General features: G+C 36.4%; 1 protein-coding gene across 1 annotated transcript in view; it reads right to left on the bottom strand.

The window, feature by feature from the left end:
* The window catches only part of MOK (MOK protein kinase), a gene marked incomplete at its 5' end in the record, with an annotated part of 28,382 nt that extends 16,742 nt beyond the window's left edge, over nt 1-11,640 (bottom strand). Inside the window, 8 exon segments of the mRNA XM_055715956.1 lie at nt 144-235; nt 2,671-2,832; nt 3,712-3,790; nt 4,296-4,371; nt 7,969-8,039; nt 9,653-9,742; nt 11,533-11,580; nt 11,582-11,640. Of these exon segments, the coding sequence (XP_055571931.1) occupies nt 144-235; nt 2,671-2,832; nt 3,712-3,790; nt 4,296-4,371; nt 7,969-8,039; nt 9,653-9,742; nt 11,533-11,580; nt 11,582-11,640 (677 nt within the window).
* Nucleotides 11,641-14,654: the final 3,014 nt, after the last annotated feature.

Genomic DNA, 14,654 nt, shown 5'->3' with positions numbered 1-14,654 from the left:
AAGATACTGCTCTTTGGTCAGCAGATGTCACAACAGAACAAGATTTTTGTTGTGGTTCCCTGATCAGAAATTGCACACAGTTGTACAGTTATACTGTGGATATTTAAACAGTGAGATTAATAACTATGGGACTGCATACTTACTACTTGAACCTGTCGAGAGTTTTGTTAGCAGAAGTGCCTATAACATCATGGATTTTGGAAATTTGGTCCAGCTTCAGGTCCAGGAAAGAAGGCTGAAAACCGCAAGGTAAGAGATGCAATTAGCACTAGAGAAGACACATTTAAACTAGTTTAAGTGGTATAGCTGCCACTGTGGTTAACAAAATTTCAGTTACAAGGAAGATACATTTTAGTATTACTCATTTGTGGACAGTTTAATACCAACCAACCATTGAAGGATAATATGTCAACAGCAGATCAATACAACTGCATGTTTGGATGGAAAGAGTAGCTCGGGTTATTAAACAGAAACCTGTAGTTACCCTTTCCTCACAGCTTTGGGATAAAATATGTAACAAGAACATCCCCTGTGATGAAAGGCAATGGATATAGGACTGTGTTTTCTTCTAGTCAAGTGGCAAATCCCAGAAGACAATGTGTTTTCCTCATTTTAAGACGCCAGAGTCAAGCAGTCTCCTCTTGCGGTGTATGCACACAGAAATATACAAAAACCATTCCATTCCTAACACACAGGTTCTTTGCAAGCAGCAATACTGGGAAGATGGTAATTTGAACTGTATTCCTGAGCTTGATCCTCAGCTAATATAAAACTTGCCTGAAGTCCTTGAAAATACTGTTAGCACAGCAGAGCAATTTAACTTAACAAATAAGGTCCACAAACATTTGTTTCTTGCAAACATGTGTTGGTTTTTTTCCTTGAGAAAAAGTTCCTTAGCAGAACATTTCCTTGAGCTTATAATTTAAGAAACATTTCAGTAGCACCACATGATTCCTGAAAGCAAAACACTCAGCCCTCTTTGTGGACAGGGGAAACTTCTTTAAACTGTTCCCAAATTCAATCAAACAGCTGCCTGCACACTTCTCTCTATGTCTTCATAAAGCTCCGAGTAGAGGAAGGAGAAAAAAGAGATCTGATGGATGTTGTGCCGTTATATCAAGACAAGCAGCTGGGAATAGCTTGTGTGTGATCTACAAAAATGTGCTGTCTCTAAATGTAAAACTATAACATAGTGAAGAACAACTGTGCAATCCACAAAAAAATGTAATCCAAGAACCGTAATTTGTAATGAACAGAAAGAGGAAGACCAAGATCTGAAGGATAAGGACAGCTGAGTAGAAGAGTTAAAAATTCTTACGCACTGTGGTGTTAAAGCATAAAGGTTTACACAAACATGCAACAGCAGAAATGGCAAGATATACTTAAAAAGAAACAAACCTGTCCATAACTTCCTTTAGCTTGGCAAGACTGTACCTTTTTTAATTTGGTAATTTCCAATAAACATCCCTCATTTCTCTCTGAACACATTTATCAGGTGTCTGAAAATGTGCAATGGTTACAAAGAATGAAATTTGTTATATTAAGCTAAAATTATGAGGACATATCTTTAAGGGTTTTTTGCCCTAAGAAAACTTAAGTCTGCAGCATGTAATTTTCTTGCCAAACTTCAAAGCCCACCTGATTCAAATTGAAATGGAAAAAATGGCATTTTTTAAAGCTTTTGGTCCCAATTTACTTTGCAAAAGAACTGCCACATTTGGGATTTTTCTGTTAACAGTTTTCTGACCGAAGCAGAACTGTTTCTACAAGTTAGCAGGCAAAGCATAAGGGTTGTCATTTAATGTGATAGTGACGGCAGCAGCTGCACTTGCCATGTGGAGGAGGAGGAAAGAAGCAAAGCAAATGTTATCACTCCTGGTTGCATATCAGAGACAGCAGCGTGGGAGGAGAATAAAGAAGAACTGCCGCTGTTGCTAGGGCACAAAGATAATGGAGAAATACTCATGGTGGTTATTTTTCCTTTTTTCTTGAAGACCATAACAATTTTTTTGAGTTATAGTTTCATCGTCACTGAAAAGCTTAAAGGACTTTAATCTGAATTTTCCTGAAGTCTTCCTTCATCGGAATCCAACTTCTAAATATTCCAGGACACCATAAGGTCCTGGCACAAGGGTCTTAAAAACACTCTATTATAAATCGAAGTAGTATATCAGAGAGTGTTTTCTCTAATCTCCTCTGGTTTTGCAGAATAGTAAGTCAAAAAAAGAGAGAAAACTATCAAGTGCATTAACAAGATTGAGAATCGTTAGTAAAGCTCATTGAGAGGAAACGAGCTATACTCTATCCAGAGATAAAGCAGAAAAAATAATTTTTAACCAAATTAAAATACGAAGCAAACCAGGGGGGGCAGGGCGAAGACCAAACAACAAAACAACCAACTGTACAAGAATGTTATTTACCTTGTAAATAATGTTTTGTTGGTACGATTTACCCTTGAACATCCCACTGCTTTACAACTAACCTGCCATAGGGTGAAGAGAGTGCTAGACAAGACAGGATTACTGCTTCTTGAACCCTGCAAACTAATCACAGAAGAAGCTTCCACAAAACCATGGAAACAAGATCGTATTACCCATACCACATGCTCCTTATTTCAGTTATTTACCTTTGATTTTCTTGATTAATAATAAGCAAAACCCTCCACTGAACACTGTACCTTGTGACTTCATAGAAAACACATCCTATAGCAATCTTGTAACTGTAGTAGCCATTTCTAAGTAAGCATTCAGGTGCTCCATACCGGCGTGTGGATACGTAGTCCATGTGTGGCTGCTTAGAATAGATAGTCTTACAAGGTCCAAAATTTCTTAACTGCAAAAGTAAAGAAAGTATTTTGACAAATTAAAAACACTGAAATATTCAAGCAAAGATCTTCCTTAAATGTGTGAAATGGCATCATAAAATAAATCACAGATTACTTTAAGAATAAACTTTCAGAAATCCCAGGCATAGTATTATAGCAGTAAAACTGCATTAAAATAACAAGTAGCTCCGAGCTTGAAGATATCTGTGTCCTATAACGTGCAAATACCATACTGTACATCATTGAAAGACAGACCTAAGAGTTAATTGAAAAGTGTATGGACTACAACTGAAGGGAAGACTGCTAAGTAGGACATCTGGATGAAGTTATTTTCTTAGAGTTCTTGTGTTTAGCAGTGATACAATAAGTGGTTTTGGCTTGTCTTTGTAATTGCTTCTCCTGTACACTTCTAAGACTTAAAAGAAAAAATTATCTCCAGAAAATAAAATTTCATAAACTAAACTTTGAAATCCTTGCTTTTCAGACAACAGGGAAATAACATTCTGAAACTGTCAGGAGAATAGATTTCAATGAAGACATCTTCTGAAAGCTAGTACCTTCTGCTGTTTCGTAGGAATAACATCCACTATATGCAGGAACTGAATGCAGAAAGAGCGAGCTGCAGAAGCGAACCTCATTGCTTGTTTCTAGGTTAACACAGAGAGGAAATTATGTATTAAGAAGATAAAGAACAGTTTTTTAGATTGGACTGAACATATGCAGGCTGTAATGCATCTGATTCATTTCAGCTTTTAGCCAGTAACAAATTTGCTTGTTCACTCCTCTAGATCAGGAATATGGTATTGGAGACAAGGTCTATATATTTCTTTAAACCTGTACTTTTATTCATGAAGAAGCATTACCTTCTCAGAGTTGATATATTTCACTTTTAAGTATTCTCACATAAAATTAATTACCTTTATTAATATGTTTTCTGGTTTCACGTTTCTGTGAAATACCCCATTTCTGTACCACTATAAACACACCAGAGAGAAGAGTTCAGTAAAAGATAAACATTATCTATGCTTCCAGTTACTTGCAAAAACATACTTAAAGAAACTAACACTTTCTTCAAACTTATCCACAGCATAGTAAAAAACCCGAGTTTTGCCACCATGGTGAGACAACAGCTACAGGTATCGGAAAAGGGAAAATTCAGGAAAGGGAGGCCAGGCTTTCTGCTTTTGCTTTCGCCAGGGTGACCAAAGGATTGCAAGGGCCACTCCCTCCCAGGAGGGCTTCCCGCAGCAAGTACTGCAGCTCCTTTGGGTGCTGGCAGCAGCGTGGGCTGCCTGCTTGCTTGCTGCCTTCCAGGGCTCTGCTAGCGGCAAAGCTGCATCTCGGCAGTGACCTTTTTTTCTGCCTGCAGCAGTCTGCTGCCCAGACAAGTGTATGTCTCTGCTTAGAGATGACCCTGAAATAAATGTATGATACATTTACTGTAAAGCTGTTGCTGAACCACGTCTCTTACCTATGTATGTAATCAAGAAATTTGCATAACTGGTACATGTAGTTCATCCCCCCACCCCGTAATGGCTTTCTTCTTCCTAGAATTAAATTTGAACTTGCACAAGTCCTTTTTAGCAAACAACAAATAAAAAACCCAACAACTTTTCAGCTTCCAATAGTGCATTGATAGTACCTTTTTCAATTATACTATTTCTGTCATTTATAGCTAGCTTTCTAATCCATTTTCCACTCAACTTCAGGCATAATTTAGATTTCAATATGCACCAGAATAGCTCGGCTAACAACTGTCAGTTCAATAGTCTGTAATCTGCCTTAGCTTTTACTGCATGTCTTTCTTAGTATATTTCCCCAACTTCTAACAGAACTGCAATATTTCACTTCTAAACATCTAATTTCTTCTCTAAACAACATATCTGTCCTTAAGGTTCAAGATTCATTTCAATCACCTCAAATTACTGCAACACTGAAATGACTGTGATTCACATTTGACTGGCAAATTAATGGTTAACCTATGTAGTTTAGCTTGCCATTGCCATTGTGCAATAATGACTATTATAAAATTTATCTGTTTTTCAGAGCCATTCCTAACTACTCAGCTTTTTTCTTTTATAGGCTCCAAAGGCCTTTTAATCTTGCTGTAATGCCTTTATGTAACTCTGCAATGTCATCAAGGGAGGCAGAAATGATCGCATTTTTGAAAAACAAAGCAGGTACTGATCTGCCTGATGACAGTAGTATGAGTAATTGGCTGGGGAGGAGGAAGGAGATGATCAGGACAATAACCCATTGAGGCTGCAAGTCCTAGCGGCCAGCAGGACTTGTGTTCCTAACTGATTACAGTCCTCCTCCAGTCAGCTGCGTAATCCACTGAGCAGGATTAGATAAGAAAGTACTTGACACAGAGTACCATTTACATCGGGAATTGTACTATTATTACCCCAGTAGAGATAAATGGTATTTCAACATCAGGATTTTTGCCATTTATTGTAGAAAAGATTTTATAAAAATGCAGCTATTCAAACCAACTGGGATTATTACTAGTATTTAAGAAATCAGGCCTTCACAAAAAGAAGTCATGCTCAATTGTTTTTTCATTACAGGCCACTAGTAAAATCTGAGGCCGATGCTCTTCTACTTCCAGATTTATCATTAGAAAAACCTTTTTTGGAATTAATGATGAAATGTATCATAAGGCAGCAGCACTGGAGCCTAAAATTGTTTTCGCTTGAGGTATCTTCCCCACCTCTCTGAGAAATAATTTTTTCATCATTTTAAATGACCAAATTGTTCTTGCTTAAACAAAAGGCAAGACTGTTTTTCAGTTATTAAATGACCTGCGAACTGTTCTCCTAATTACATAAGTGTCTCTATACACCTTGTTAAATTAGAAATTCACTTTCAGTCAACCTCTGCTTCAAGTTTCGATTCATTACAAAACTTTGTACAAGCTTGCCTCTTGTTTTCCAACCTAAAGTATTTTTAAATTGCTCTGCACCTATATTAAACTTAATTTTGCAAAATACAGAGTAGCTGGGAAACAAGAAGTATTCACATTACTATACACTGTAAGTATTTATAAAAGACTCCAAATCATCCAAGATATAGCTCCTTTTGTATACTCTGAAAACTGTTTTGTGACAGATCATCGCCAATGAAAAATTTAATTGTTTTACAAATTAATAATGCACTCCTTCAAATCACAATGCTGAAAGTTCAAAAGGAGCTCCTTCTACTTGCCATTGTTTTCTGGATATCCTCAGTCAGTAAGTGTTCTGGCTCAGAACTAAGATTAATTTTCCAATTTAATTACGTACTTGGAATCTTTGCCATATTTATTGTTTGAAATGACTGCCACAAGTTACATTTCTTGACTTTGCAATAAGCCACAAGTAGAGTTGGCTGGGGAAGAAAATAAAAACTATTTCTGCCCCATAGGAAATTGTGGTGTTGACACATCTCCTTTGAAACACAAAAATTAATTTCTGAAAAATCCAAAACCGTTGACACAAATGAAATACTAATAATTCAAAATATCAAAATACTTTTTAAAATTTATTATACTCTCCATAGGAATCTGTTGTTCATTTTCCCATTTTATTCTGTGATTTAACAAGCTCTACCCCCTGTGCCACCACCTTATAAAAGGTGAAAAAAAGACATTATATCATGTGAAACTAAATCCACACACAGAATCCAGACCATAAAGAACCACCAGCAATTTAAAGTTCAGGTAAACCCAGATTAATGTTCCAATAACCCCTAACTGCAGCACTTCAGATTACAATTGAACGCAGATTTCATTTTGAACTGATTCACCATGCCATAGAAAAGGTTTTTAAAACTAAGTGTGGGAAAACAATCTTCACATGGAAAACCTGAATTTGATAAAAATTGTATTTTAAAATAGAAGAAGCATAACAGAACATACTTAAACTATTAGACTAATTTCCATCTGTATACAACGCTTAATATAGAGGCTTTTTCACGTGAAAAGAATGAGACACTGAGAAATGTAATCAAATGACAGCAAATATTCTGTGGTTAAAAAAAAAAAAAAAAAGAGAGAGAAGGCATTTAAAGAACAAACCTAAACATTCTGGTTTATCATAACTAAAGTACAGTATCTTTCCTGGAAGGAGAAGATACAGGATTGTTTTTAACGCACTAGACTAACTTACTATCAATGAAGACTCCTTCCTATATGCTCTTACTCTGACTTTACAACTTAACCAATTTATCCTAGAAAAATAAAATGTTTTATTAAAGCCAGCAAATACTAATGTCTGCTTCAGTGATCCGCAAACAACTGTATTTTAATCTCAACTTTATATATAGGTCAGGAAAGGGGTTATTCCTTTTGTTTGAGATCTGAATACTCAGTGTCACTAACGTAATGTTTGGGGTCAAGTCTTTTACCTATTCTGTCACACTGAACGCCAGTTGCATGCTCAGTTATTTAAATGAATCTCCCAACTGTTTAAATATTACAAATTTTTAACTATTCAGAAAAAAAATCCTCTTTTAGTATTTCATTATAAGTACCCCTTGATTTGCTGTATCCAGTTCCTTTGGTGTCTATAAGAGATTTGGCTTTAAATCAGCTTTTGTTCTAAATGTTCTTTGTAGGAACTCTTCCTTAAGCTTTACAATCTCCAAGCTGCTCCAACAAGCAGCTCCAGAATTTTTAAATACAGGCGGTCTCAGAGAACAATGTTATTTTATAGCAAAAACTTGGTAAAGGGCATTTTTACTAGATATAAAAATTGGAGAACATTATTCATTGATTCAGTAGTTTTTGAAACAAATAGGAATACTTTTCTTGTTATATCACTACAGTGCTGACATAACGAAAACCCCATTCAAGTTGTATTTTTTGTTACATAAAGTAATTATTTTGTGTTTTGCAGCCAATGTCGTTTCCCTGCTTTTAGCCAAAGTTTGACTGTAGAAATAGATGGCTGTGGGCCTGACTCACTAGAAACCTGCATGCATCCACACCTTAAACAAGTGGGTATATTGCACTGGAAAGAAACAGAAAGCAAGGCAGTACAGCACAAAATTTCCCTATGACTTTTATAATATGTAACGGTGAACAACCAAGTGAAAAATAATTAATTCCACTTTGTGTTCTACACAAAGAGGGTTTGTGTGTTTCTTAAGCGTATGCTACATACTTTTTATCAGCTCATGAATATTCATGTCCATAAGTTCATATATCAGTGAAAGGGAGCCAGCTTTTTTATCACTTAAGAAACAAATAAGATTTTAAGCTAGAAATAAAATTTACATGTTGATTTGTATACACCGTAGGAAAAAAGTACATAGTTTAACCAGTATTAAAGTGGACATTTTCATTTTTAATTGATACTTTTTCATAGAAGTTCTTCAATGTGGGTCTGAGGTGTCATAGTTTTAGTTTACACTATCCAAATCATCCATTGCAAAAGTTAACTGATTTACCCTGTCAAGTTATTTGAAGGCATCTTTTCCAGGCATATCACACTGTTCAGTATCAAGAAACTTCCAGTAAACTAACTGATACAATCTTACAATAAAAGACAGGAAAGCCGTTACATATGAATGTACTTCCTAGTTAGGTCACCAGCAGTGCTCTATTGCCTGGAGATGAGCACCTGACTAGAATCTGTGTTTTGCTGACAACAGCAATTTTAAGTATTATCACGATATGATAATACATCTGACACTTTGTTCTCCATTTCACTGCCCTGCAGAGGCAGACAGACATCTTTAGGTCTTCAGGTTTTCTTGTGAGATCATTGTACTAAAGCACATCCTCTCCACAACGTTCCATGAACCCAGACAGAAAAAGGTGGAGCGTACAAGCTGCAATTCAGTTTGCAGACAGTGTGAAAGAGCTAGGGGAGCTGGCTGGCCATCTGGGTTACACTTAGTTAACGGCACAGCAGCTGAAGCTGAGAATTCCAGAAAGCTAAGCCGCCGACACGATTACTGGCTTTTCATGTATTTGGAGAAAATGGGCCTGTCAATAACAGCACAGTACCACAGCCTCGAGCAGAAGAGTAAGACAGCCTGAAGAGCCAGAAAAATATATTTTAGAGCAGTCAACAAGTTTCGTGTCAAGTATTTCAGTAATGAAGTAAATGTCTGCTGCTACATAGTGATGAAGTGTAACACACAGTAATGCAGTAAATGCTGTCATGAAATCTGACCTCTTTGTGAGGCAGAACATGTCCCCAGAAGACAATTAAGTGCCTAATGAGGCTAAGGAACCCAACTTTGTCACTGGCTGATCTCTTCCCAAATTCATAGCTCAGCTGCTGTCAAATTCAGAGTTCTAAACTTCTGTTATTTGCAAAGGGGTGTCTGCAAAGCTGGCTATGAAGCGATACTGCCAATCTGCCTCAATCCCTAGTTCAAACTGACAAGTCAAACCAGGATCTTTGAAGCACCAAAGCCTATTCCAGCAGATATGTCTGAGTGTGCCTAACCAAAATACTGTCTCCAGTAGACGTGATGTTGTGCAGTTAAAGCACTCACTGGATATGGGACATGGGTTGAAATCACCAGCAACTAATACGTATTATGATATGAAGTTTAGCTATGCTTAAAATATATCTAGTCTATAATTTTAATATTGAGGTTGAAATATTTTTGGTCTTTTGCAAAAGTGCCAGCGAAAGCAAGCACTACATCAGATTTTCTTAATAAAAAAGGCATAAGGACTTCAGAATTCAACATATTTGTTGGGGTTTTTTTTTCTTTCTGTTGGAATGAAGAGCTGATTAAGTGCCTACAGGTTGCCTCTAGACCCAAAAGTTACTTGATATCATGCAAATATAGGAATAAAGAAGAAAGAAATGAAAGCACCATACTTACAAAACAACTTCATGCAACATAAGGATATTAGGATGCAGATTCAACCTCTTTAGTGATAGTATTTCTCTCAGGTTATTCACCTGTTTCATACTAAAATTGAATTAGAAAAGACGACGACTGACTTGCAGTCAGGGACTGGATTATAATTGTCTTTCTTCCCTGCCATGAGACTATCAGAACCTACTCCACTTTAGTCTGTAATTGAACTTTCAAGTGCAGGACCTAATAAATGGTCTGCCTACTTTCTTTCTTTCTTTGTAGAGCAAAGCAGTAATCAGTAAATGGCTTTATTCCTTCTTGCAGCTTGGAGTAGCTGGACTTACCCGAACAAGTAAGCAGTAATGTATTGCACTCCAGACATCAGTTACCATGCCAAGGAGCTATCTGGGAGGAATTTGGTGTTGCATTATATGTATGATGCTGTTTATTCTGCGCCAGTGTAGCATACATTCCAACTGCTGCTCAGCATGATGCCGAAAGTGACAACCCAGCCCTGCCAAATTTAACATGTAAAATAAAGTTTTGATAGTAACCTCTTACATGTAAAATAAACACTATTCAACTGTTGTTTAATTATGATGTTGTCTTCCTAGACTATAATAAAAAATAACACTACACACTACAGAAACTCTGGAAAGGAAGCAGGAAACAAAGAGCTTTGCACACTACTTAATGGATCAGAACAGGATACATTGGCCTTTTCACAGTCAGATGTAAAGCTAAACACCCAAACAGTATTTCCCAATTTGAAACTAGGAGAAATACCTTGTACAGCCAGGTTCTGCTTAAAACACTGTTACCTGTTGCTAAAAGAGTTAATTTCATCAGCAGACCTTGTCGGTCAATTATCAAAGGGTTAAAGGCCTAAAAGATGTTTTAAACATGCTACATGAAAAAAAGAGTCTGCTTGTTATGCCCTGCCACTGAATTGGTATACTATCTGCCCTTGATATAGTTAGGCAATTAAATAATCTTTTGATTGGACAATTTGGTCAGTTGTAGGTAATGTACAAATGGACCAACAGTTCTCTAATAACACAAAAGAGAATCAGAAGCTACATTAGTTGAAGATATTTGAGTTATCTTTTTTGTTTTTAATTTACAGCCTTCGCAACTCCGAGTTACATTGTGAAATCTCAACTAAGAGCAAAATGTTCCATTTTACTTTGTATGTACAAATGTATCACTCCCACCAATTTCACTAGGAACTTAATAAATTTAACTGAGAATACAAAACCAGTGACCCAAAAGACACTGTTTGTCACTTACGTATTTGGAGGAGAATGTCAAGTCTATGTCTACTTCCACACAGCCCTCTCCTCTGTTTTCCTGACTGGTAAAAAGCACCTATTTTGTGACCATGTAAGATCTTGCTGATGTATATAATTAAACGTAAATGCAAATATGAAGTAGAACTAATGCTATACATGGAGTAAAGATAAATACCATGTTTTTGACCTGCATTAAAACAAGATTTAAAGTAAGACTGAAAAAAGTGTTGTCTAGGGGGAAGACCGACACATTTCTTCTTCCTGCGATTATTATTTACAGCAAAAAGGAAAACAGCACACGTATATTCAGTGCATCTGGCACAGCAGAAATCAACTATTTTGTCCTCACACTTCTCGTTCCACCCTGGACCCAGTGGCCAGGCAGAATTTAGTACAGTGGATGACATCAATTAGAATACTCAAGGAAATAACCCAAATCCCAAATGGGAAGGCCTGGCACAATCAGTAGCAGAGGCCCCTTTTTGTATGTACTACATGCAAACCTTTTTAATACACATGTACTCAAAAAACTTCACTTAGTCTTAATTTCACATTTCCTCACCAAATTTAAATGATTTTTTCTGTAGTACTATGATGAATTATGCATACCTTTCAAAATGTGGCTTCATGTGTTTACAGGCATAGTAATTTCCATCCCAAAGACTGTGTCTTCAGAATATCAGAAAATGTTCCCTCTCCTATCTGACCAGTTGGTTTAGTCTAAAAACAAAATTAGACCATTTCAGTATGTTTAAAATACAAATTGTTATGAAGACTTATGTTTTTGATCCATATTTGATTTGTTAAATTCTAACAGAAAACTTCTTTTTTAAAAAAGGTGGGGTTTGTTAACACACTAGTTAATTGAGAGAAAATATAATGAATACCAGCCAATGAAGTTTTGCTGCCCATATTACAGAAATCTATATTCCTGAAAGTAAAATACATTAATTCCATCTTGGACAATGAACTACTACCTCCTTGCTCACAGACACGATGCCTCTGCACACAATATTTCATTCTCTTTAATGCTGCAGCACATTAGCAACTTGTACCTGAACTTACTTTTTGCTTCTTTCACCAAAAAACCCCAACATTTGTTTACATTGTACTGAAAACATAAAGTTATCTTAAAAAGCAAGTGTATCTTGTCATTGTTCCATCATGTGGGTTTTGCTGTTGTGTTTTTGGGGGGCTTTTTTTTGTTGGGGTTTTTTTGGTTGGTTGGTTGGGTTTTGCTGTGGTATTTTTGGTTGGGTGGTTATTTTCATTTGTTTTTGCCCCCCCCCCCCCCCTTTTTCTTTTTTAAGCAAAGCAGCTCCTGCAGTTCCTGATTTTAAAGCTTTACTCCCATAATAAATTCAGATAGGAGTTCCACACTAGGCCAAAGTGCTTGAAGAAGTGCACCAAACACAAGGATGCTGAAATCAGTCAAATCTAGTTCTGTAGAACTTCAAGAGATGAAACAGATAACATAAGGGTTATGACAAAAGCTTTATGTATATTAGTTTTCCAGTCACCTCCTAATTGCCTTCAAAACTGACATTTCTTTTCTTTCCTCCTTTATTCTCCTTCAGCTTTGTGATTAACTGTTCCTTACCAATCCCAGTGCCTGGTTCCCTTCACCCACTTCATCCTCCCGTTTCCCTTTATTTTTAGCACCTACAGATTCTATCCTTGACAATTCTTCCAGTAATTCCACCTAAGCAAAACCCAATTCTGGTTAGCTTTATGCTGCTGTTGCTTTTGACATAGTCTTATTATTTAAGAAAGAACCAAACCCAGTTATTTTGAGGGAGGCAGACCTGGGAAGCTTTTTTATCATACTCAACCCGTTTAAGGAAGTCAGAATAACTGTAGGAGTCTTAAGCTATGTCGATAGCAGTAAATTCAGTGAAGTGTACTTGTCTGTATTAGTTACTGTGACAACAGTTCCTGGCCTGGATTTGACCTCTGACAACCACCGCTCTCCTAGGCATCTTCCCAGCCTTATGTGAGGACTCCTTCTAAGGTCATTTCTCCAGCAGTTTCTGTCCTACTGCCTTGTTTTGGAAGATAAAGAGAATTTACTAGCATAGATGTGGGGCATTTCATGCCAGTTGCTCTTTGTGTCCAAGAAGATTTCCAGATATGTTTAATTTACAAGTATAAATACAGCCTCACAGTGGAGAAAGCCTGCCAAGACTTTTGTGGAGGGAAAAGTTACTTAAGCAGGGGCATTCTAACACTGTCTTCCAACTTGCAACCAGTTTGTGTGGTCTTCATCTCTTTTCTCCTCCCCAACTTTCACACTTACTCCTGTTAAAAATAAAAAAAAAGGTCTTTCCTTTCCTTGTGATCCAAATGTTTGTATTTTAATTAGTATAAACTTTCCCCTTGCAAATCCCTCTTTCTCCAATACAGTAGCAGCACTTCTGTGAGACTTGTCAGTTGCTCTTCTAATTTTTATCACCTGGTGCTTAGGTTTTCTGATCATTATCTGCTGTATCATAAACTAATTAGGTCATCTATATCTGAAAAATAGGAGAAAGCAGAGTAATTTGAAATCAATGACACCATCTAACGCACTCTATACAGACAATTTACATTTAGAACTATTTTAAAAGCAGAAACAGACTTTGAAAATTATTATGGGTAAAGGAGCAATCTCTAACAGAGACTTCAAAATTGGGAAGAGACCAGCAGACTGTTTAATTCATTTGGCCATTATTTAATAACTGGTCAGTAAGTGCTTTAAGGAAGGTGATCCCTAGCCTTTGGTGTTCACTAAGCAACATGACTAAGAGCAAGTAACATGCTTTGCCAGTAGCAATCACACTTTGCACCATGCTCTCTAACCCTACCTTAAGTTTTACAGTCCTATTTAAATAGCTAAATATAAGATGGAGATCACAAATTCAGAGTACTTAAATCCCACTCTTGCATAATTCCAAACAAAAAGTGTCAATGGATTTTTTTTGGTAGCAACTGATCCTCTCCAGTAAGTTACACAGTGGCAATGTTATATGTTCATGTAACATCAGAGCCAGTCCTGTGGCAAAAAAAACCCCAGGTAGATAAGAAAAAGAATTAGCTATTTGTTAACCTACTCTTTGATTCTAATCGATGGCAATCCCATATTTTTCTTTTCCTAAATGCAAGTAATTAATTCTCCAGCATAAAAAAAATACTCAAATCATACGATCTGAAAATAAGATCTTAATATCTATGGTATACCAGCCATAGGTGTTAATGAACCAAAGTACTTCGGCAGACAAACACAGGGAAAGCATTATTGTACAAATTTATTGAAAATATTCGTAGATATATAAAGAAGTCAGACAGTATATGTTTATATAATTTGGTTTTGTTTATATTTTCTTCTAGACATGTATTTTGCCCCTACAAGAGAAATCCAGATGACAGTGGCGGGCTCAAAATAATTTGATTTTTTTAATTTTAAACTGAAGAGTTCTAATAGTGTAAGAAGAATTAATTATTTACACACTCTAAAATAGTCTTACAGAACTAAAGAATTTTTTCATATAAGGTTTGTTATTTTAATGTTTTACAACAGAGCGCTATATATACAAAAGAAGAAACCTGCACTTAAACAACTCAGGCTTTTGCCTGGCACTTAAGAGAGCACCATCCAGTGAAAAGAATGACAGTAAAGACCTAAATGATTTCAATTGACCAAATAAAGTGCAGAATCAAAATGTCTCCGATGCATAAAATCAACATGTAAACTC

This window comes from Falco cherrug, chromosome 7, assembly GCF_023634085.1.
Source record: "Falco cherrug isolate bFalChe1 chromosome 7, bFalChe1.pri, whole genome shotgun sequence".
Lineage (NCBI taxonomy): Eukaryota > Metazoa > Chordata > Aves > Falconiformes > Falconidae > Falco > Falco cherrug.
Note: the sequence above shows the minus strand (reverse complement) of the source record. Positions and strands in the feature narration are given on the sequence as shown.